This window comes from Lacerta agilis, chromosome 3 (genome assembly GCF_009819535.1).
Source record: "Lacerta agilis isolate rLacAgi1 chromosome 3, rLacAgi1.pri, whole genome shotgun sequence".
Taxonomy (NCBI): domain Eukaryota; kingdom Metazoa; phylum Chordata; class Lepidosauria; order Squamata; family Lacertidae; genus Lacerta; species Lacerta agilis.
This window is the reverse complement of record NC_046314.1, coordinates 14,729,289-14,752,954: the sequence shown is the minus strand read 5'-3', so window position 1 is coordinate 14,752,954 and position 23,666 is coordinate 14,729,289. Positions and strand designations below refer to the sequence as shown.

The following is a 23,666-nucleotide window of genomic DNA, read 5'->3' as shown; positions in this document are numbered from 1 at the left end:
ATCCTGAGCCATTTAAGGCTTTATAGATTACCTAGACTGCAGACCTGCAGGTCCAACAACATTACCCCACCAGTTGTATTCAGTGGCCAGATGGGAAATGCCTATCAAGCAGACAAAGGTGTGGCAGAACATAATGAAGCCATGGGCCAGTTACCAGCCAAAGCACATCTACAATTTATTTGAGTTCAGAGCACAAAATTGAGCCTCCTGGACATTCATGTTGAGCTGACACAAGTCAACATTTGTGTCTCAGGCAATACACAACACCTTTTCCAGAAATATTCTGAAAATCTAAGCAACACAATTGTGTGGTGCTTTCTGTGTTAAATACATGCATTGTGATTAATCACAAACAGCTGGTAGAAAACAGAGCTGGAGTTCAGACTATTCCAGTTACAGAAGATGTCCAAATTTAATATAAAAAAACTCTCTCTCTCCCCGCCCCCTTCCATTGTCCTCAAAGAGAGCCCCAACAAATATCTTAAAATTAATCATCAGGACAATTGCCTGATGTACAGAATCTTCCACACCTTTTCATATTCAGAAATAAATAATGATTTGGGTCAGTTTTAATTACAGCTTGGTCTGTAACCTGATGGTAGGGAAAGGGGGCCAAGGCAGTGAATTGGGGGGGGGGGAGGGGGAGGAAGCATATTCAACTGAGGTGTAGCAGAATTCGTAATTGTTAAACAGTTTTCTGAGCCCAATAGTGTGCTCACAGTCCTAACAGCTTATTTCAACATTGAGGCAGAATTTAGCACAAGGTTATCAATTTGTCAGGCTGCTCTTTGCACTTGCTTGCAAAAAAGAGGGGGGAAACCCACAAATCTCCTTCCCTCAGCAACAGCTGTGTAATAATCCAGGGTAAAACTAGAAAGAAAACATGAGCCACCAAGGTTTATTCTCAAAGGTTTCAGAAAGTAAAGAGGCCTGAGAAGACAAAGGCACTGGGCAGGCATTCACAACCTGAACTTGAGTTCATGGGATGCTTTGCTGTTTTGTCTCTACGGGGTTCAATACCTCTCACCCCTCTTGAACCAAGCATTATGGGAGAAGGTATACACTGTTCTCAGGAAACAAGATTCCTGTTGTTTTGTTCCTACTTTGTCAAGTGGCAGGAAACGCAGGGCAGCCCTCTTTCCCAGGAGAAAGCAGCAGAATCTTGTGGCGTCTTTGTTCAAATACAGTTATTTATAAATTGTGAAGGAATTGTTAGGAAACAAGCATGATCAGCTACGGCGGTTCCATTACTAATGCAGAATCAATACAAACTCTCTGGACTCAAACTAAGAACACACACCTGCAGAGCCTCTGCTTCAGCTGCAATTTCCTACTAGACGCTTACCTAAAGCTCCTGTGTTTGATTTCCAGGAAACCTTGGACATGTGATGTGCCCGGCTAGCCAAAACAACTTTGGAGGTCTCCTTGCTTCGCTGCTGCAGCAGCCACTTCATTAAATTCCCATTAATCAAGGGGCCTTGTCTGAACAACCTCACAGCTCTTAAAGGCGGAGGCATAAACACTGTTCACTTACTTGACCACAAAAACAGTGAGATAATGAAGATTATTTTCAGTATAATGGCCTTGAGAATAAATGGGGCCAACATTTCAAGCCATTCACGGTGCAATCCTATGCATGTTTACTCAGAGGTAAGTCCCACTGTGCTTAACTGGGTTCACATCCTATTAAATGTGTTCAAGGTTACAGCTTCAGATGCTGCTACTTAGGATTTCACTTCTCTTCAGTCAGTAGTCATGAAAATGCACAGATCTAGTGAATGGGTATGTATACTGACAAAGGGTTGGATTCAGAATCACCATGAGCTCATCAAATCTTCCTGTTGGAGGATGGGGAAAGGCAGGGGGGCTGATCCTGCATGAGAGAGAAGGAGCCACCAACCATTGAAGCCACAGCATGCTGGTCTCTGCGCATGGCCTCCTTCCAACGATGCGACGTTGCGCGTGCAATGCATGCATGACATCACACACATACAATGCACGACGTGCACACGATGGGCACCAGACCCCCTCGATCTTGGGTGCAAGTCAGTGCCCCTGAGGGAAGGCATTTTTCACCCATTGCTCCTTTCCCTTGCATCCCCTTGTGACCCCTGAAAAGCTGCTCTAGAGAGTCCGAGGACCCCCCTGGAACAGTGTGGGAAGTTGCCAGGGGAGGGGCTGCAGTGGGGAGGGAGGGTAAACAAAAATTGCCTCCCTCGATCCTCCAGCAGGAGCCTCTGATGGACCTCAGTCCCTTCCAGAAACAGGATGAGCCCTTTCATTTGCGGAAGAGACGTCCAAGCATGTGCTTAAAAAGCATCCCTTGCATCTTCCCACATGGCAATAAGATCTTTTTACCAGAGGCAGATACCGGCAAATAAGGGCTGTCCCTGGTGACCAGCTGAGGTAGTTGGAGCACATGTAGTATGACATTATCATCTGGATATTAAAAATGGTGAACAACCTTGCTCTGTCAAAAAAGAAAAAAAAAACATGCACCACAAGAAAATAAAAAAGGAACAGAACACTTCCTCTTAAATGCTTTGATGCCTTTCTTCAGTATCACTGCTTACTGCATTGATTAAGTCATTGTTCACACTGAGGTTGTGGAATCTATTTTTGTAATTAACACAGCGGATTGCTGTTATTTTATATGGGTTGCTAGTCAATGGAGCACAGTTCCTTTTATGTGCCACAAATTAATAAAAGCCTGTTGTTTGCATACAGCCCTGTGCAGTGCAATGTAGTGGGTTAGAAAACTGTTAAAAGGAAATAGAGGTCACTAAAAGGTAAGGTCAATATTAGATGCTTTCTAGAAAACATCACCATTGGCGCCGCCACTACTAGTAATAAATAATAATAATAATAATAATAATAATAATAATAATAATAATAGGAGTAGAAGAACAAAAGGAGACACCTGGCAGTGTGGTATTCCAAATGCATACAATGCTATTTAAAGCAATAGCTGTGTTAAAATTTCATAAAGGCTATCATCACTGTTTCCTCTCTGTACTACGCAGTCATGGGGGTTTATTGGTTATTCAGATAATGGATAGAAATGTGAAATGAGTTCCTTGACAGATGAGTACCCTGGAGGTACCGTGGGTTGTCACTGTATATAATTTTCCTCTGACAACATTACATTAGTCACTTTAGTGACTTGGAACTTTGCACCTTATTTTATCTCAATGGAAAAGAAGAAAAAGGAAACGGAATTAAAACCATTTCTAGAAAAACCAGAAGGCCTGGCTCCCTCACTTATTACTGAAAAAATAAGATAGATGGCTCATGTGTATATAGGTCTTTCACATGTATAAATGCAAGAGAGTCCTTCTGCATCAACTTCTGTCCTGGCGGTGCATATATTTTTACCAGTGGGTTTTGTTTTGCAATGTAATGTGCATTGTAATGTGGTGGGCCCCAATTTTACGAAACAGTGCTACAGACTGTAATAAAAGAAAACCCAAACAGAACAGAATTGGTCCAGTTAGATATAGGATCTGAAGAGCCAATGTGGTTTGATGTTCAGACCTTTGGGCTATGACCTAGGAGAGCAGGGTTTCCATGATGCTCACTGGGTAACCTTTGGTAAAAGTCACTGTCTCTCAGCCTAACCTCCTTCACAGGTTCCAGTTACAGGTAGGTAGCTGTGTTGGTCTGCCATAGTCAAAACAAAACAAAAATAAAAAAATTTCTTCCAGTAGCACCTTAGAGACCAACTAGGTTTGTTCTTGGTATGAGCTTTTGTGTGCATGCACACTTCTTCAGATACACTGAAACAGAAGTCACCAGACCCTTATATATAGTGAGAGAGTGGGGAGGGGTATTACTCAGAAGGTTTGGCCTGTTTGTTCAATATAGAGAGCTGAAGGGCACATTGGACAAACAGGCCAAACCCTATGCCAAAGGATAAATGGACATAAATCTGATATCAGGAATCATTACCAAACTCAAAACCATGGAGAGACCTGGTCTGAACAAAGACATAGGATTCTTATCTCATTATACATGACAAAGCTATCTTTAGCCATCTCACCCCTTGCTTTTTCCTTTAGGACTAATTTCAGTCGTTAACAGTCATCAACAGGTTTTCCACACCCATCAGCCAATCACCCATTCCCACCACCCTTCTGAGCTCCTTAGAGGAAAAGATGGTATTTAAGTGTAATAAACACACCCACATATTATATAGACAAAGATGGCCTTGCCCTACCTGAAAAGTTACTTCTGAGAGTTGGGGGGTCCTATGGCATAATATGGGATGCAGCAGAAGTTGGGTACATCATTACCCCCTCCTCTCTCTCAAACACACTGTATAAATGCAGAAGTGCATTCCACTTGCACTTGGAACTTTTTGGATCCTGGCCACAGTGTTTTTAAAGATATGTATACAGAAAGAAACTATTTGGTAGCCCAGGTATTTATAATGTGTCAAGACAAATGGAAACTGTCAAACCTAAAATGCAGTAACAAGGTCTCAAGCAGACTAGAAAGGCTGAATTCCTTTAAGTATATTTTTGCATTAAAGAGTGAATGTTTCATGGCAATATTTGCTGCCTTGCTACTCCCCAAAGGACTTTTTCTGCAGTACTTTATCTTCATTTAAATTGTCCTTTTCAAGAGATCTATAAAATTCGCTTTATTGAAGAGAAATGATTTGACTGAATGCTAAGAATGCTACTCTTAAAAACCTTTCTCTTTTTTTTTCTTTAAAAAAAAAAGATAGTCTGGGATTTTTAGAGCTTAACAACCATTGGATGTTTTGTGTTGGCATATATTTCTGCAACATAGCAAATGGGGCTCAGGTTTATAGTGGAAAATTAAATGGTTGTCCCTGAGGATATCACAGACAAAGTTACAATCAACACTATTCAGTTCAGGGGTTCTCTGGTTTCAGATAAGTGTCTTTGGTCTGTATCAAAGCATAGATCTAATTCTATGGGCATCTGGTACAGAACAGGAAGATACCTTCCATCAGGATGATAGTTAAGAATCTTCACACATGTAACTTCTGAACTATTTCCTACATTCGTAAGGAGGAAGGCATACAAAAATTGAGCTGAAATGGCTTTTTTTCTATCCCTTCTGAACAGCCATTGTAAATGAGTGATTAATTTGCCAGGCAGGCTGTTTCACCAACAACAGTGAGTGAGTGGAAATGCCCAAAGGAGAACAAATTAAGGGATTTGTAGACAAATATTTAAAAAGCATTCAAATTAATATTCCACTTAGCTAGTGCCCCTCTCTAGCTTCAGCACCGGTAGCACAATATCCAGCAACTATTTAATTGGGTGTGGGGATGAGGGAGGGAGACAAATTGTCTGTTCTTAAGGGAATGAATGTGAAGCATTTTTTAAATAAAAAAAAACCCAATCAAGAAAAGAAGAGGTACGTTTCAGCTTGCAAAGTACTTAAAATAAAAATTAAAGGCTGTTGTTTCTGATTGTTGAATTACAGCACAAGACAGAGTAGCCTTCCTGTTCTTAGCAACTTCTTGCATATGTGGTTAAAGGGATAATCCATAGGCAACCCCTTGCTCTAGTGTAGTAGCGTGCTGGACTAGGACCAAGGTTCAAATCCCCCCTCAGTCATAAAGTGGCCTTGGGCCACTCAGTCTCTCAGTGTAACCTACCTCTCAGAGTTGTTGCAAGGATGAAATAGAGAAGAGAACTAGGTACACCATCTTGTGCTCCTTGGAGGAAGGGTGAGGTACAAACATAATCATACATGTGTAACACCTTTGCTCCAGTATCACAGTGAAAAAGCACTTGTCTCAAAAGAACAAACAGTCTTTAGAAGGGATAGAAAATGACACATGTCTAGGGGAAAGAAGCTGTATTGCTATTTAACTAATGACATCACAAGCACGATCATGCAGCAGGCATCCTGTGACATTAACACCACAAACATTTCACCAGCAGTAATCCACTGCATCTGGCTTTCAAGGTTTTCATTGAATATTGCTCAGGAGAATTGTCAACTGAAAAGACCCTTGATTCAACAGGAGGAGAACCCCTTAAGCAAATGGTTAAATGTGTTGCTGAATGAGTTCAGGACTTCTTTCCTGACTGAGGGCTGCTACACATTACAGCAGGAGTCCCCAAACGAAGGCCCGGGGGTCGGATGCGGCCCAATCACCTTCCAAATCCAGCCCGCGGATGGACCGGGAATCAGCATGTTTTTACATGAGTAGAATGTGTGCTTTTATTTAAAATGCATCTCTGGGTTATTTGTGGGGCATAGGAATTCATTCATTATTATTTTTTTCTTCAAAATACAGTCCGGCCCCCCACAAGGTCTGAGGGACGGTGGACCGGCCCCCTGCTGAAAAAGTTTGCATTACAGTGTAACAGCTAGAAACCTAATGTTTTTTAAACCGCCACTTGGGGGCATGAGGTAAGCCCCTGCTTCTGGATGTGTACGTGGAACTGACCCTGCAGTTTGTGAAGCGCCCTTTGGGGATACTTCTAAATTGTTTAAATGGGAACTGAAGTGTGGCAGTAAAATGACCAACAGTCCAGATCTCACCAAGGTACTTTCCCACAGAGCAGGGATGAGCCGTCCCATTTTGCCGCCTGAGGTGAAGTCCCCCCCCAGCTGAAGTCCTGCTTGCTGCTGCTGTATAACCCTAACAATGGCAGGGGCAAACAGGGTTCGTGAGTGGATAGCTCCCCATGGGATTCTGCCACCTGAGGCGGCAGCTTCCCTCTGCCTCATGGGTGGGCCACTCTGCCAGAGATATTTATAAGGGGAGAAAGAACCCCAGAGAAAGAAAGCTAGAAGCACCAATCTTTAAATACACATCTATAAAGAAGATTGGAAAATAATTGTCCATTGACTTGTCAAGGCTGTGTGAACTCCTCAGTGCCTTTGCACTCCATGTGGAAGGTGAGAGTACCCATCTGCCAGGAAACTTACGACTTTCAGCTCCTCAACAGTATTTCATACATTTCACGTTGAACCTAAAAGCTAAAAGGCAAAGGGGTCAATCCACGATTCACCGTGTTAAAGATGATTGGCCGACCCTTGCTTCCAGTGATGATTGGGTCATCCGTCAAACACTTTTATATGCTAGCAAGGTATTGCACAAACAGTGAATCTATCTAATCCTAAGATTTGCAGCTAAAGCATATAAGTGCTTTGGATGAAGTGTCTCAAATGTAGCACCTGCACAATGTCATTAAAACACAGGTGCCACACCAGAGCTAGCAAGGCATTGCAGGTATGCGTGCTACTGCAAATGTGTTGAACTTGGGAGATCCAAAGAGTCACTCTTTCACCCTCTTCCTGTTAATTTAGATTTTTAGGTTGCTACACCCTAAGGCTTTGCAGTACTAACATTGGTTTAACATTTCACTCACGCCTTTTCAAGCAATGCAAATCTTGATAGTTCATTAATGTGGGGAAATGATATCAATCCTGTTCCATACACTAGAAGAGAGTGGGGAGTAGAGCATTCATCATCACCGTATCATTATTTTATCAAAAGAATAATTGTATGGAGTGCCAACTGTAGATATTTAGTGGTTGCTAAAAGGTTAATACAGAAATCCCTGTTGTTTATTTAAAGAAACAATGTCAAGTAATGGAGGCTCACAGGATAAAATGTATATGGGTATCTGTGTTGTTTTATTACTGACGATTCTTACTCAAGAAAAAGAATAGCATGCATCATAAATATACAAATGAAGCTATTCTTCTGCACAACTACAAATCATAGAATATGCTGCACTGAGCTTGCTTACATGTTATGTTATGCATAGAAGCAGCAATATAAGATTATAATCTTTAAATATTAGTCTCTCTTTAGCTGATGTTTAACTGGAAGTTAAATTCTGTTATTAGATGAATAGCTTTGCTGCAGTTCAGGAAAGCTCACATAGAAGCTTAAGAGCATCTTAAATAGGACTGATTTTGAAAGTGCTTCTCTCACCACTGCATACCCTCCAACATTTCTCCGATGAAAATAGGGACGTCCCATTCCATAATGATAATTTTACTATTTATACCCCACACATCTTACTGGGTTGTCCCAGCCACTCTGGACAGCTTCTAACATAAAAACATAATAAAACATTTTAAAAAGCTTCCCTATACAGCTCAGGGGTTGGATAATTCCATACCCTCCAATTTCCCCCCAATGAAAATAGAGACATCCTAACCCTACCCTCCAACATTTCTCCAATGAAAATAGGGGAAGGTGGGACATTCTGGGATCAAATCAGAAACTGCGACGGCTTTTCTAAATCAGGGACGCCCCTGGGAAATAGGGAAACTGTATCACTGGGCTTATGCAACTCTGACTCCTTGCTAACTACAATGAACAAATCTGGAGTCAGCTTCAGGAGTATGTTCCCCATTCAGTACCAATTCTTTAGTACACTGAAGCAAACTATGGTGACAATTAGCCCTTTTTATCAGTGGACTGGTTCGCAGAAACTATGGCCTACTGGGACTCTGCAAACATGCCCCCTCTGGTCCTTCCTGCTCCTAAACTGTCCTGGATTAAGCTAAAGTTTGTCTTAGTGTGTCATCCAGACCCAGGATTGTGGTTAAGCCCTGTCTTCCTCAAGCATGAGCTGTAGCCAAGGTTCGTTCTCATAGCTCAGTCTCTTAACTTGTACACCACACCAGCTCTGATCCATGCACGTAGCCCCCATGTGAGCAGGGAGCTTCCTGTTCACCTCAGTGGGTATCAGCTGCGTAGGTACATCCACATTGGACATGCTGAGCCGAAATAAATGAAATTTTGGGATGCATTGGGAGCTCTGTGTATGCAGCTAAGGTTTGGATCAGGCTGTAAATCTGAAATCCAGTAGGTTAAAGTCAATGGAATGTTCAACAGAAAATTGCTATTGCGATTTAACAATCTGACTTTTTGTGCCCTGTTCCAACACTTTTTTAAGACCAATCATAGTAGCGTGGCAAGATGGAATTACTCAATTTTGGAATTACGATAACTGCTTAGCTTCCTGATCACACATTTTTTGAAAACTACACATCCTGTTTTTCCAACGCCCATAAATACTAAATAGCATTGTGGCATTAAAACAATTGTTATCTCTCTCCTGCCAGAAAGGATATCATTGTCACAAAAACTTTGGGTTGAACTTACACATGGGAAAAGATAAAAGAAAAGTTGCTGAGCTCACTTAACCCAGGGCCAAACTGCATTAGGGAAGGATAAAGAAATCGCGCAGTAAATATCGACACTAGTAATATTGTAAAACAAACAGACTGCAAACTGAACAATTTAAAAATTAAAGGGAACCTATCTTTGTGTAATGAAAAACTGATAAATGACTCCAAGGAGGCTTAATCCCACCTACCCTCATTATTGTCCTCCAGGTCCTCCGATTGCTTTGCTTTGCATTTCACGGGTGAAGGAGACTGGCCTTTCTGCTCCACTCCCTCTGCAAGAACAAAGAATTCATAAATAGAGGGGATTTTTGAATTAGCATTTTAAAAAATTAAATATGAAGGTGCAAGATATTGGAAGAATAAACAGATATTATCTCTGTGCTGCTTTCAGAAATAAAGAGTGGTGCTTTTAAGCATTTTGAAGATGCATTTCTACCTCACATGTCATCATCGTGGCTCCGAGAGACTTCGGCTGCACTCAAAACACCTTATTTCAAAAGCCACAACCCCTCACATGTAAACTATCACATTCTCCTGTAGTATCACAATAGTATCACTTGAATGCACAAAGTTGAAAAAACCCGGGAGCTTTACCGACAAGGAACAGTGACCTCAGTTTGGGAGATTAGACAGCATTCACATGTATCCACATGGGAGTAAGCCCCACTGAAAACAATGGAACTTATTTCTGAGTAGACACATTTAGGATTGCACTATTCATTGAGGAATGGAGGAAGAAGTATTGGCATGAAGAATAAAGCTGCTCAGTAGCAAACTAGCATCCTGTAAGGGCGCCAACAGGTAGGTGCACTGAAGGGCAGCAGTCGGCTGCAGAGAAAGTCAAGGTCCAACAGACCGGGTCAGGAACCAGCTGAGGTCAGGTATCAGCACCGGGGTCAGGAGAAGCCGAAGTCAAAGTCAGGAACAGGCCGAGTCAGTTACCAGCCGAGTCAAGAACAAGCCAGGAGACAGGAACAGGACGACCAAGAACAACCGTGCGCTTCAGCACAGCGGTTGCAGGTGCTGATGAATGGAGCAGCCGGCTTTCCTTAAGTAGCCAGCTCATGACCATGAGCTGCAGCTGCCTCTAATTGTTCCCCACGTCTCTCAGCTCTACATTCTGCAGCTGAGAAGGGAGGAGGGGAGGAGGCCAGCCGGTTCCTCTCCTCACAAGGGCCTGATTCTGGCTCGACTTCTTCCTCCTCCTGTTCAGGTCTTTCCACTTCCCTGTCTGATTCTTCCTCTTCTAAGGAGTGCCGCCACCAGTCTTCTCCAGGTATGAACTCCTCCATTTCCCCAGATTCTTCCGTGGGTGCAGCCTTGCCGGGGGGGGGGGGGTTGCCACTACTCCTCCTCGCCCGGCTCAACCCTGACACATCCAACCATACCCATTCTTAAGAAAATAATGCTAATGAGTAAAGAAAAGCTGAATTCATTTAACTAACTGAATATCAGAAACTAATAATCTTTGGCAGGTTCAAAGTCCCCTTTAAATCAGTTAAATCAGTAAGAATTATGTGCAAGCTGCACTGGGAGTTGGAGTCAACGTTCCTAAGTTTTAAGTATATTGATCTTAGTATATTAAATGTTTTATTCGTGGGTCATCAGACTCCAGAGGTGGGAGCAGGCAAAGGAGCCTAGAGTCCCTCCTAAGACTGACCAAGGTTCTATAATTTTGATTTGATCAATTACTACTTATTGGGATTTTTTGATTTTTTTAAATCCAAGTGTATATATAATTGCAATAAACTAATATCACAATATTGAATTAATTTCAACACGTTCAATATGAGTCCTCCACTTAAAAGCTTTCTGGTGACTCTCTTTGCAAGCCACCCAAGATATATACAATGTAGCTATATACATTTAAGGGACCCAGTTGGCGCTGTGGGTTAAACCACAGAGTCTAGGGCTTGCTGATCAGAAGGTCGGCGGTTCGAATCTCTGCCACGGGGTGAGCCCCCGTTGCTCGGTCCCAGCTCCTGCCCACCTAGCAGTTTGAAACCATGTCATAGTGCAAGTAGATAAATAGGGACCGCTCTGGCGGGAAGGTAAACGGCGTTTCCGTGTGCTGCTCTGGTTCGCCAGAAGTGGCTTTGTCATGCTGGCCACATGACCCGGAAGCTGTCTGCGGACAAACGCCAGCTCCCTCGGCCTATAGAGCGAGATGAGCGCCGCAAGTCGGACATGACTGGACCTGATGGTCAGGGGTCCCTTTACCTTTATATACATTTAAAACAACAACTGCAGCAACAACAACCATATTCTAATGTATAATTAAAATACGCATAGCAACAGAAATGTAAAAAAAAAAAAATTGCTAGCATATATGGCAGGAATAAATTCAGGCCAGGTGTACAGTGATCTTTAGATGCAGTCATGCATTTGTAGATGGAACTGCTATTCTGCCAGGTTTTATCGGCTTTGCTTAGAGAGAACAGCTCCATCAGGCTCCTTCCCTCCCTGTACTATTTCCACTCCACCTGGTCATTATAAGGACTGTTGTGCAATCATAAGAACTGATGCCTGAGGTTGCTTTATTTCCTCCCCACTCCTTTTTCCTTTTGTATTGGGTCTTTTGGATTGTAAGCCTGCGGGCAGGGGTTGTATTGTTTTTATTGATCTTGTGTAATCCATTCTCCAAGCCTTTTCTGTTAAAGAGCAAGAGGGGATGCTTTAAATAAAGAAACAAACAGTGTTAGTAACCTAAGTGAATTTATATATGGTTCTTTCATCCTTTCTTTTTTTAAAGTCGCCCAATAAGTTTTTTTTGTTTTTTTTTTAAAAAAGCCATGAAACTCAAAAGATAAGATTGCTCTAATGCACTATTAAATCACACATTTTAGAGCTGGAAAAGATTTGCTACATCCACGAACCTTTTCTTCTGCCAATGCAGCATGAAAATACACAGACAGAAGACATATCCGATACGGCACAACTAAGGTCCATAGAAAGTTTTAACTACATCTGCCCCTTTGATTCAAGCCAGACCAGCAACATGCTGCATGAAATATGATCGCATTCGAGAGCTTTTAACTGAGCATCACAATATGGAAGCAGCTGCTAAAAAAGAAAGGACACTTGTTTGTGGGGAGGGGGGTAAACTAAATTTTAAGAGGTGAAATTCTGATCCATTTAAATCTATGAGAGATCTGTCATTGATTTCAACAGGAGTTGGACTCTGCTGAAGGTTAAAATATACTGTCTCGGCACATACACGCACACACGCACACACACACACACACACACACAAAGATATAAGCTTTTTCGTGCACAATTTTTGTATCTGAAATAAGAAAGGCAGTGTGTAAGCATTAAGTGTGATTTTTTTACGAATACTGTTATTCATTTTCTCTTGCCTCTAACTAATTCCTAATAAGTCTCCATACTCAAAAGAGCATTAGTGGCTGCTCTTTTTTTTAAAAAAAGGATTATATTATGAGCATAAACATCCTGCTGTTCATTTGGGGAGGGGGGGGGAAGCCTCACACTGACCCACAGGAGCAAAGTTTGCAAAGGTAATAAGATATGCACCTTCCTGGGTGGCAGAGAAACGTAAAACAGAGAATGCATATATCTCAGTATGCTATGCATTTGGTCATCTGTTATTTTTTCATTAGGGCCCTTTTGTAGCTGTTTCGAAGATATGCCATGATATTTCCCCTCTCCCAGTGGCTTCAGATGAGGCTGGTTTCAGGCCCTATGTGCAGATCTGCAGTTCCTTCTTATTATCACACGTGCCTCTGAATTAGTATGAAATCAGTTTGAAAGGCACTTGTCAGGGGGGGGGGAAGGTTACAAATGTATAATTCTGGAGCACTTAATTTTTTTGCGGGGGCGGGGGGGGGGGGCGGGGAGCTGATATTAGAGAAAGCCGAGTATGGATAGCATGCAGGCAGTGGCAATAATTCATAAAGATGGTCTACTACTAAGAGTTCCATCTGCTAGAGTCATGACCTACAGATGAAATGAACTGGAAGTCCATTAATGATAGGAAATGGCTAATTGCAGTCGCAACCTCAAATATCTATTACTCACTACGAATCCTTTCAAATATGGAAAGAAAAGATACTCTTCAAATGAAAGATTGGTTTGGTACAAAGAATAACTCAGTTGGGCTGAATATGTGAACGTCTATGACACTTTTGCAAATGTTTCCTTGCTAGTTTAATGATATTAAGCCTAGGCACTAATGGGACAGTGTGGAACAAACACTCTTCTGTTATACGGCATATGAAGATCATGTTAACTGTGGCAATGCAGTGATTAACAGTGTATCAAATGGCGACTGCCCTATTTTCCAATATTGCTTTCAGGACCCCTTGCCATTCGCCAGAGACGAGATACACTAATTGCACCTATCTTGCTGCATTTTTATTGTATTTTTGTTGTTGTTTTGTTGTTTTTATTGAGTAAGCGGCCCAGAGGGGGGAAAATGGTGATACATGGCAGCCTGAAAATAATGTACACACACACACACACACACACACACACACACACACACAGGCCTGCACAAATGTAAGGTAATGGATTTCAGGGCAATGGCCTATTTCAGGAAGGGCATGTTGTGGGTCTGCAATGAAGTCAGTGCAACTGCCAAGGCTTCATAACGGGGAGTAAGGAAAGAGAATGTAGAAGGAGTGTTGAAAAGAAAAGATTTGCACATCGGCTGTGATTTAACAAGGCTGAACCAGAACTGCATTTTAAGAGAGCATCCGGGTGCAAAAATATTTAAAAGTCATTTTAAACCTGTTCATCCAAATGCCTTTCAAAAGCAGTTCCTCTGCTATGGAAACTTCCCAATTGCTGGTTTTTCATTTTGCTTTGTTTTGGGTCATCCCATCCTAAAGAGGGGTGCCTGCTAAAAAGAAAAGGGAGGCTACTCAAACTAGAGAATAAAGTCCCTAGAGAGGCTAGTTGTGCCTCAGCACCGCAGTGCTTCTTCCAAATGCCCCAGAGAGGAGATGGGAAGACGGACAGCTGCACTGGGCCAATTCTTGGTACCACCACCAGGAGGTGCCAGAACTCAAAACATGGCTATTCCTTTCTTCTTGTTTAGGTGCCCAGGTGCTCATTTAACCCCCTTCCTAAGTTCATATTGAAAAAAATATCACTCACACTCTGTCCAACAGGTGCACTTTGTCTGGTCTCTACAGCTCCAGCTTAAGAGAGCCTGATGGCTCTGTGAGTGATGACATGCCTGCGGCAAGCCCCGACTCATGTCTAACAGAAGGAGAGCAGATGTAGAGACAAACATTCCAGTCTAATGGGCTAATTTTGCATGGACTTGTAGCATAGTCTAATTGGAATTAGCGTCATTTCAAAGGTTGAAGAGAAGAGGAAACAGGAGTTGTCTTTTTTTCGGTTTGCAAATTGAAATGGTTAAATCGTTTTCTTTTAAAAAGTAGGTAAGTGGAACAGCAAGCTTATTTTGAAGTAGCCTCACTTACAAAGAACAAGGCTGTTTTAACATGCCATTCAATTTATAAACCCCATCCATTTCTGTTCTGAGCATGCAGACATGTTTATGGAATGCCACGGCTGAGATGAACTTCCCCCCTGAATTTTCAGAAGGGAAATACCGGTAACTGAGACAAATGTCTAAGTTGCTTCATGTGTCATGCATGCATGTATTTCTGTGTGGAATTTGAAAACACGCTATACTACTTATCACATTAAAAGACTAGATATCCGAACATATATCTGATTAGAAATAAAAAGCTATGGGGAGCAGTAAGCCATTAGCTATGTTATTTGCAATAACCTCAGATCTGTGAGGGTATTTCACAAGCATATCCTTACAACTACAAGGCAAAGTGCCCTGCAGCTAAATGGAGCAGCACAAAGGGAAGGTGCAAGAGGAAAGCCACAGGGTGACCACAGCAACATCACACCCCTAGATGTCCTTTGCACTGAACTTAAAACAAAGAACAGCCAGTGGATCCAGTTAAGTTTCTCTTCTCGTTCTGCAGGTAAGGCTAGTGCAGGAAAGTCTTCAGTGGACTGGGTTGTAGCAGTCAGTGAGATAGACCCTTAAGGTACCAACCATTCATTGAAACATTTTCATAACCACCTTTCCAACCCGCCGGACAGCATACAAGGCAAATAGAAAAGGAAAGAAAAACTTGACACAAAACTGGCACAATAAATAAACAGTGCTGATAAACTAAAGCCTAAACTGAAGGCAAAGAGAAGTGATGCTTTGGGGGGGAAATGTGAAGAGGAGAAATTTCACTGCTTAGTTCCTTATGCTCACTGATGTAAAGGCCTCTCTTCTCTCTGTCGACAATTGTGATGCCTACGACTGTGATGCCTACAGTTGGGTAGGCATTTGACAGCAGGGCCTAAGAGTCCCAAGTTGAAAACTGACGCTCCAAGAAGATGTGGCCCATATCATTTGAGGAAGCAGCAGATTTCTAACAGCAAAAACTGGGATAGCTTTCTGGAGCCCTTCTGACGAAGCCCGTTCCTCCTTTTTGCAACTTGTTGTTCAGTTCCTGTCATCCTTTGCTCTCTCTCAGACACATTAATTCAACATTAGGTTCCCTGTAGGTTATCAAAGCCTCACTAGGGCTCTATACCCAGGAGATTGTGTGTGTGTGTAATACAGAGCGTGCATCGGCCTATGCAGCTACATCAGTCTGTGTGGCCTATTTAAATGCAGTCAAATGAACGATTTACGTTTTGCCTGAGAGGCACATGAAGGGCTAAGGCTCACAGTAAATTTACTAGACAGAACTCTGTGAGAACACTCCCCTTGTGCCTTGACAGGAAGTAGGAATGACTATATATCCCCCTCCCTGCATGGGCACACTCTCTTTCCGCTCTTCTCCTCCGTGCCTGCAACGTGACAACATCTACACGTCTCAGCTCCAAGCTCAGACTCCATTTCTAAGTATGTCTTTGCAGCTGAATTACCATTTTAAGCTTGCCTGAACAGTGCTGCTGTATCTGTTACTCTTCAAGCAGTATACTGAGTAAAAATATATATATATATTTTTAACCTTTTACAAGATTCTTTTTGGTGTGGTTGTTATTTTAAAGGGGAGAAAATGGAGAAATACCAAGAGAATCCAGTCTGCCTTATCCAGGATTACTTAAACCAAAAGGCTAACACTAGCCTATCTAAGCTTCCCTTTTAAGCTGCAAAGGGATGGCAGTCTGCTGAATTCACAGACATGAGGAAGGAAGGATAATATCTAATAAATCTGGAGTGAGTGTCTGGAGGCGGTTGGAGGATGGATGGCGGCTAACAGATTGAATCCTGACAAGATAGAAGTACTGTTTTGGGGGGACAGGGGGCAGGCAGGTGTGGAGGACTCCCTGGTCCTGAATGGGGTAACTGTGCCCCTGAAGGACCGGGTGCGCAGCCTGGGATTCATTTTGGACTCACAGCTGTCCATGGAGGCGCAGGTCAATTCTGTGTCCAGGGCAGCTGTTTACCAGCTCCATCTGGTACTCAGGCCGAGACCCTACCTGCCTGTGGAGTGTCTCGCCAGAGTGGGTTATGCTCTAGTTATCTCTTGCTTGGACTACTGCAATGTGCTCTACGTGGGGCTACCTTTGAAGGTGACCCAGAAACTACAACTAATCCAGAATGCGGCAGCTAGACTGGTGACTGGGAGCGGCCGCCGAGACAACATAACACCAGTCTTGAAACAGTATGTTTCCGAGCACAATTCAAAGTGTTGGTGCTGACCTTTTAAGCCCTAAATGGCCTTGGTTCAGTATACCTGAAGGAACGTCTCCACCCCCATCTTTCTGCCTGGACACTGAGGTCCAGTGCCGAGGGCCTTCTGATGTTTCCCTCCATGCAGGAAGCAAAGTTACAGGGAACCAGGCAGAGGGCCTTCTCGGTAGTGGCACCCGCCCTGTGGAACACCCTCCCACCAGATGTCAAAGAGAAAAACAACTACCAGACTTTTAGAAGACATCTGAAGGCAGCCCTGTTTGTTTGTTTATTTATTTTTTAATATTTTTTATTGAACAAATTTACACAGCCCTGAGGGCAGCCCTGTTTGGGAAGCTTTTAATGTTTGATGGACTATTGTATTTTAATATTTTGTTGGAAGCTGCCCAAAGTGGCTGGGGAAACACAGCCAGATGGGTGGGGTATAAATTAATAATAATAATAATAATAATAATAATAATAATAATAATAATAAATCATCTCCTAGCATCCAATCACATCCCAACACTCTGGGATAAAGCCAAAATTAGACGTCATGTAGAATTTACAATAAGATCCAGTAGCAGCTGGTGGTTTGAGGGAGTGAGGTAAAGCTGTCTTTCCATTACCAGTGTCACTGCAAGTTACCTGGGAGCTGCTGCAGGGGGGCCAGGAAGGTCATAGCCATGCAGATACACTGATGGAGTGCTGGATTGGCTCCACCAGGGCATCAACACAGTCCCAGCCTCACTGCTGCCCTGCTCCATCTTGGTGCCTTCAAGGTAAGCTACAGGTGAGCCCCACCACACTGGCTGCAACGGATAAGGGGTTAATGCTCATTAAATTCCTAGCATTAGTGGCTTACTCTCGTAATAATTCCGATGCAGTGCTTGCCACTCGCACAATAGCATTTTGAAATTCTTCTAGGAGCTTGTAAAAATGGGAAGGTTATACCAGGATGTGTAACTTTTACCCATGTCATCTGTGGATATTATCCAGGTTAGCTTTTCTAAGGATTAGGCTTTGAACAAGATTCTATGCTCATCTTGGTATCTGCTCACATGACCGACTCTCGAAAAGTCAACTCATATTGATGGAGTTTACCCCCCGTTTTTGCACACACAATGTTGCATTAACTATTCATTGTGTTCATAGATTCCGGCTATGATTTTCGTGTATTCCCTCCACGTTCAGGAGCAAGGGGGGAATCCCCAGTGTAACCAGCTATGCTGAAGTAAGAGAAAATCCATACCCTATAAAACCTAACCATGAAAGCAAATCACACCATCTGCAAATCCTGGAGAAACCTGCTAGCATCACATGTTCTGATTATGCCTCATTCATTTCAATCTCTTTCTCATTATGCCTCATCTGTTTTTTTTAATCTTTATTTTAGATCTTAATATGATTTATGTGGAAATTATTTAATTTGGTTGTGTACTTTTCGATGTTTTATTTATTGCTTATGAATTGACCGCTTTTATTATGTTGGCAATTATGAATTTACTATTGGTTTTAACTATGGAAATAGGGCATACAAATAAAATTATGTGTTTGTATGTGTGCATACAGGTCCGTATAGTTAAAGCTATGGTTTTCCCAGTAGTAATGTACGGAAGTGAGAGCTGGACCATAAAGAAGGCTGATCGCCGAAGAATTGATGCTTTTGAATTATGGTGCTGGAGGAGACTCTTGAGAGTCCCATGGACTGCAAGAAGATCAAACCTATCCATTCTCAAAGAAATCAGCCCTGAGTGTTCACTAGAAGGACAGATCCTGAAGTTGAGGCTCCAGTACTTTGGCCACCTCATGAGAAGAGAAGACTCCCTAGAAAAGACCCTGATGTTGGGAAAGATGGAGGGCACAAGGAGAAGGGGACGACAGAGGATGAGATGGTTGGACAGTGTTCTCGAAGCTACTAACATGAGTTTGGCCAAACTGCGAGAGGCAGTGGAGGATAGGCGTGCCTGGCGTGCTCTGGTCCATGGGGTCACGAAGAGTCGGACACGACTGAACGACTGAACAATAATGTTTGCATAAGTTGAACAATACATTCAATACAAAAATAGATGGTGCATTTCTTATGTTGCACACTTACTTGGGATATTATACTTTTGAATTTACCGGTAGTGGAGTTTATCCCCAAGTAGATATGTATAGGATGGTGCCGTTAGATATGGAAATGTGAGTAGATACTGCCACTTTACCATAGTTCAAGGTTTTGGGCTTCTATAAAATGCTGACTTGCTTTTGGGTATCGTTGTGGACCTAACTCGACAAAAGCATTAAAGATGCCTTTGACTGAAGGCAATTGGGGATTTCTCCCCAAAGCAAATACTAGCTTTAGAGGAGGAATTTTCTTTAAGACTCCAGGAGTCAGCAGGAAAGGATTTTTTTTTTAAAAAAAAAAATCCTCTCCATGCTGGCTCTGATGATGTTAGTTATCAGCCTCCAGGTGATGTTATTTGTGTGTGTTTTTATATAAAAAAAGAAACAACAACAAAAAAGCAGCTCACCTCACCCTGCATTTTAGATGCAAATATACATTTAACCTCATGGGCAGTTTGCCCTTCAAGTCATAAGTTATTGCAATGAACAAGTTGGGCCTGGTAGCACGCGCATCTTTGAAAACAGTTCTTTCTGTTACTTTTATTGTCACATTTAGGTTGTGAATCTGCTAGCACCGAGTTTGCACAATTTCTGTTGACTTTTGTGAAGAGTTAGTTAAGTGAAACTCTACAATACATGACCCTAGTATACATATTTTAATTCCACAGTTCAAGTTCACAATTTGAGGAAAATATAATAATGGGGGTAAGGACCATTTGCACTCCTCTTCAAGCAGCAAAATGTCTCAGGCCAGCACTTGGTGTCTCCTCTAACAGCTCCTTGAAATTGATTATCCACACACTCCACAATCTGGCTGCAGAGCCTCTCTCCTTCCTTTTCCCCAGGGAGAGTCTGGCCAGAGTGTTTGAAGAGTGGCTAGAAGTTTGAACCCTTCTGTCAGATAATGTCCGTTTCTATGCTTAAATAATTATTTTTATACTGAGATGTAGTCCATCATGCCACCACCACTCCACCATAGCAGCGGTATGAAGTTGTGTAGCTCAGACAGTATTGCCACTGTGAACTAGGCCTTGACTGTAACATTTTTAAGGAACCTCCGTGAGAAAACAGACATTCTGAAACAGTCTACAGATGGCTCATAAGGTTAAAATCATTTTAGACATCTAATATATTAGGTGTATCATGGTTCATCAAATTCCTATTAATCCACTAACAAGTTGTCTTCTTAAAATACCTCAGTATTCAGAAAAATGTCTCAGCCTAGAAGCAGCCTGATGATAATATTAAGTCTGTCTAAACTTTCAGGAGGAGGAAAAATAGAAAAGTCCTTTCCAGTCAGCCATGGTTTAGAAAGTCCAGTGCTTTTCTTATTATGGACAATATTTTCTGTCAGATGGAAGAAAGTCAGGATAATACTTTCTAACGCCTTTCCAGAATGTTGGCAGCCCTTTTAATGTATATGCGGACCATATACTACACCCTTTAAATATAGATCCATTTATACCCATTACACTCAAAAGAAAAATGTTAGCCTTCCTATTCCTTTCAATTTCATCCACTCCTTTTAATTTATTTTACTTTTATACACCATATTTGCTGTAGTAATACATCTACTAATTAGTATCATGAGTTTCTGTATACTGCTTAAGTACAGTAAGAGGTGACAATCCTGTTTTCAATTTACATATGTTTTTGCAGTCTTAAATATGAAAACATTTTTTTGGCACAGGGTATGTTACTTACTGTTTCCTTTTGCAGAATGCACTGCCTTATTTGTTCTTATTGCTTTACAACAATCTGTTAAAATAAATGGTACAAAAGGGTAGCTAGCTAGATTGACCTAACTACCGAGAACCTATGGCCCAAACCTGCATCATTATCAAGTCTGCAATCCGACCTTAAGGCACTTCGTTACCTCATATATGTTAATAAATGTGGAACATTCTCAAAATGCCATTTACATGGGAGATAAGAACAGCTTGTTTCAGATGTAACATCAAACCATGGTTTGGATGGTTTGGAGTTACCATATATAAACAAACTTTGGGTTCCCAGAAAACTAATGTTTGCCAAAATATCTGAAGTGGACAAACTATGATTTGCACAAACCAAAAGTGAAATTAAAAACACATTGTGATTTTTAGTTCAGTTTGCAGGCAAGCTATGGTTCATGCAAACCAAAACCCAGTTTGGGTATGGCCAATTATTACTTACCACAGTAGAGGAAGTCAGTGAGGGCACATGAGATACGGAGAAGAGACACCTAAGCACAGGGCTCATTCAAGTCATAGTTTGACGTAACTTCCAGCCTGAGCCACTATATTAATGTCATGCTTGCAAAGACAGCAAAAACTTGCTAAGGGGGAACCAGTTGTACTTGGTGCTTTAGTCCATTCTGGTTTCAAAGATTTAGAGGGTCCACATTAATCTGTGATGTCAACATGCTTGATACCCCATTGTGAATGTGTGTGAAGAGAGGATGGCAGAGCTTGTTAAGGCAGGTATGTGGAAAGCTACTGCTTGGACATTTCCGTGATCTTCACGTGGGCACATGAAGTGGCACAACCCATGTGGGCACAACCCTCAGTGTTTTGATAGTACAACCCTTGCCCCCATTGGACATTAAGTCCAACAATCAGTCTTCTCTCACCTGGGCTGGCTTACTGCTTCCAGCTGAGTTATACAGAACCCACATCCCATAAGCATTCTGAGATGTCCTCTCACAGGGCAGCGTCTGCTTAACCAAATAAATTACTTGAACAGAAGCAACATGACAAATGCACTAGATTCTGCTCTAAGGAGGGGTCCTTGTGTTTATATATCCCCTACAACCTTAAAGAAGAGCAGCTGCTCCTTGCACTGCTGAATCTCATCTTTCATTTACTTTTCCAACACTTGTTTTGTCTTTCTCCAGTTTCCTTTTATCTCTCTCTCTCCTCCTCCTCCTCCTCCTCCTCCTTCAGTCACAGTTCTCTTGTTTCCACTCATTTAATTCCCATCAGTTCCCAGATGTCTCTTCTCTCGGTTCCCACCTTAGCCTGCTATCCCAATTGCCCTCCTTTCACATGTGTATATCAAACGAGTACTCAGATGTGGTTTGTGTGCAAACACTTAAAGAATGAGAAAGTATGTTCCACAACACGTTCTACTTAGCTTAGGGCAGATAAACTACATTAATAGAGAGGCAAAGGAACAAACATGAGGCAAGGTAAGATGCCATCGTTAAAAAAGAGAGAGACTTGGACAAACATGTTGGCATTTACAGTTGTTTATATGTCCTGCTGAGCTATTTTACTGTCCAAAATAGTGTCTCAACCAAGAAAGTTGTTTAACCTAACACACTAGTGGGATTATCAGGATACAATTGTAAAATTTATGTACCACTCAAGTAACTGAAACCCGTGCTAAAATTGAATTAAACACTGTGGATTCCTTAATAGCAGATAACTAATAAAACTTGCAACTTAAACTACAACTTGATTCAAGCTATAGCTAAATATGACACCACGCTAGCAAATTAGAGTGGTAAAAAACTAACAGAAGGATATCCATGTTAAATAGGGTGTCAAGAAGCCCTTATATCTCTCATTCTAGATCTCCTTGCTCCATATTTATCCCTTGTATATCAACTGCGAAGTTTCGCATAATTATAACCTGTCCTTGTGGAATTCTGCACCTATTTGATAATGGTAAAAGTTTGAGGCTTAAACAGTAAGTTTTAGTCCCGTTTAAAACTTCTACTTGGCAAGAGAGAGCTATCGCTATTCATCAATCACTTCCACATTTTATCAGAGAAAAACCAGCTTTATCCTCTCAATTTTGATTAGAACTGGCCGCTGCAGTCACACATAACTACAGATGGGTGGAAATGAAATATTGAAGTGCTTATTGTGTATCTCGGCTGGGTTTTCCCTCTTGCCGGCCAAAATTCTGGCGTGCCTGTAGTTAAACCATAGTCTGCATGCTGCCTCCCAGGCACAAACCCGAAGTTGGTGCTCTGTCAGTCAGTTGATGCATGTGGCAGAATGTTCAGGTGATCGTTTTGCAAGCAGCATGCCAAACAGAAAAAGAAGCAGCCAACTACATGCCCAGGAGCCAGTTATCAGAAGAGTTATAGTGTCCTAATGCAGTTTGTGTGTCACTTTTTCTCACTGGGCTAGATCCAGACTAAGTTAGGTACCATAGGTCTCATACTATCCTGCTCTTATGGTTTTCTTGTATGGAATTGATCTTGGTAATTTCAACTGTTTTTTTAAATGCATTGTATGAACATTTTTGTAAGTCACGTTGAGTCTGTTTTATAACGACAAGGGAGCATAAGTGTGAATAGTGAGTCATGGCTCAAGTATTATTGGTTTCAATTGAAACAAAATAGAAAATTCTTTCCAGTAGCACCTTAGAGACCAACTGAGTTTGTTCTTGGTATGAGCTTTCGTGTGCATACACACTTCTTCAGATACACTGAAACAGAAGTCACCAGATCCTTAAATATAGTGAGGGAGTGGGAGGGGTGGTGGGAATGAGTGATCAGATGATAGTTGTGGAAAACCTGTTGACGACTCTTAATGGCTGCAAATGGCTAAAGATAGCTTAGTTATGTATAATGAGATAAGAATCCAATGTCTTTGTTCAGACCAGGTTTCTCCATGGTTTTAAGTTTGGTGATTAGTTGCAATTCAGCCACTTCTCTTTCCAGTCTGTAACTGGTTTCAATTGGTAAATGAGGCAGAAATCTTGTATCCTCTTACTTCGGCATGTGCCTCATTGATCTCAATGGGACTCA

General features: G+C 41.8%; 1 protein-coding gene across 2 annotated transcripts in view; it reads right to left on the bottom strand.

Moving 5' to 3' along the window:
* Positions 1 to 23,666, bottom strand: part of LOC117043333 (ADP-ribose glycohydrolase MACROD2-like) — a 125,044-nt gene that overhangs the window by 89,426 nt on the left and 11,952 nt on the right. The window contains exons 2-3 of one of the 2 annotated variants that reach the window (XM_033142883.1): positions 20,627 to 20,680; positions 9,333 to 9,416 (exon numbers count right to left, since the gene is read on the bottom strand). In XM_033142883.1, coding sequence (XP_032998774.1) covers positions 9,333 to 9,416; positions 20,627 to 20,680 — 138 coding nt within the window. The remainder of the gene's footprint in view (positions 1 to 9,332; positions 9,417 to 20,626; positions 20,681 to 23,666) is intronic. The other variant, XM_033142882.1, reaches the window with a different exon arrangement.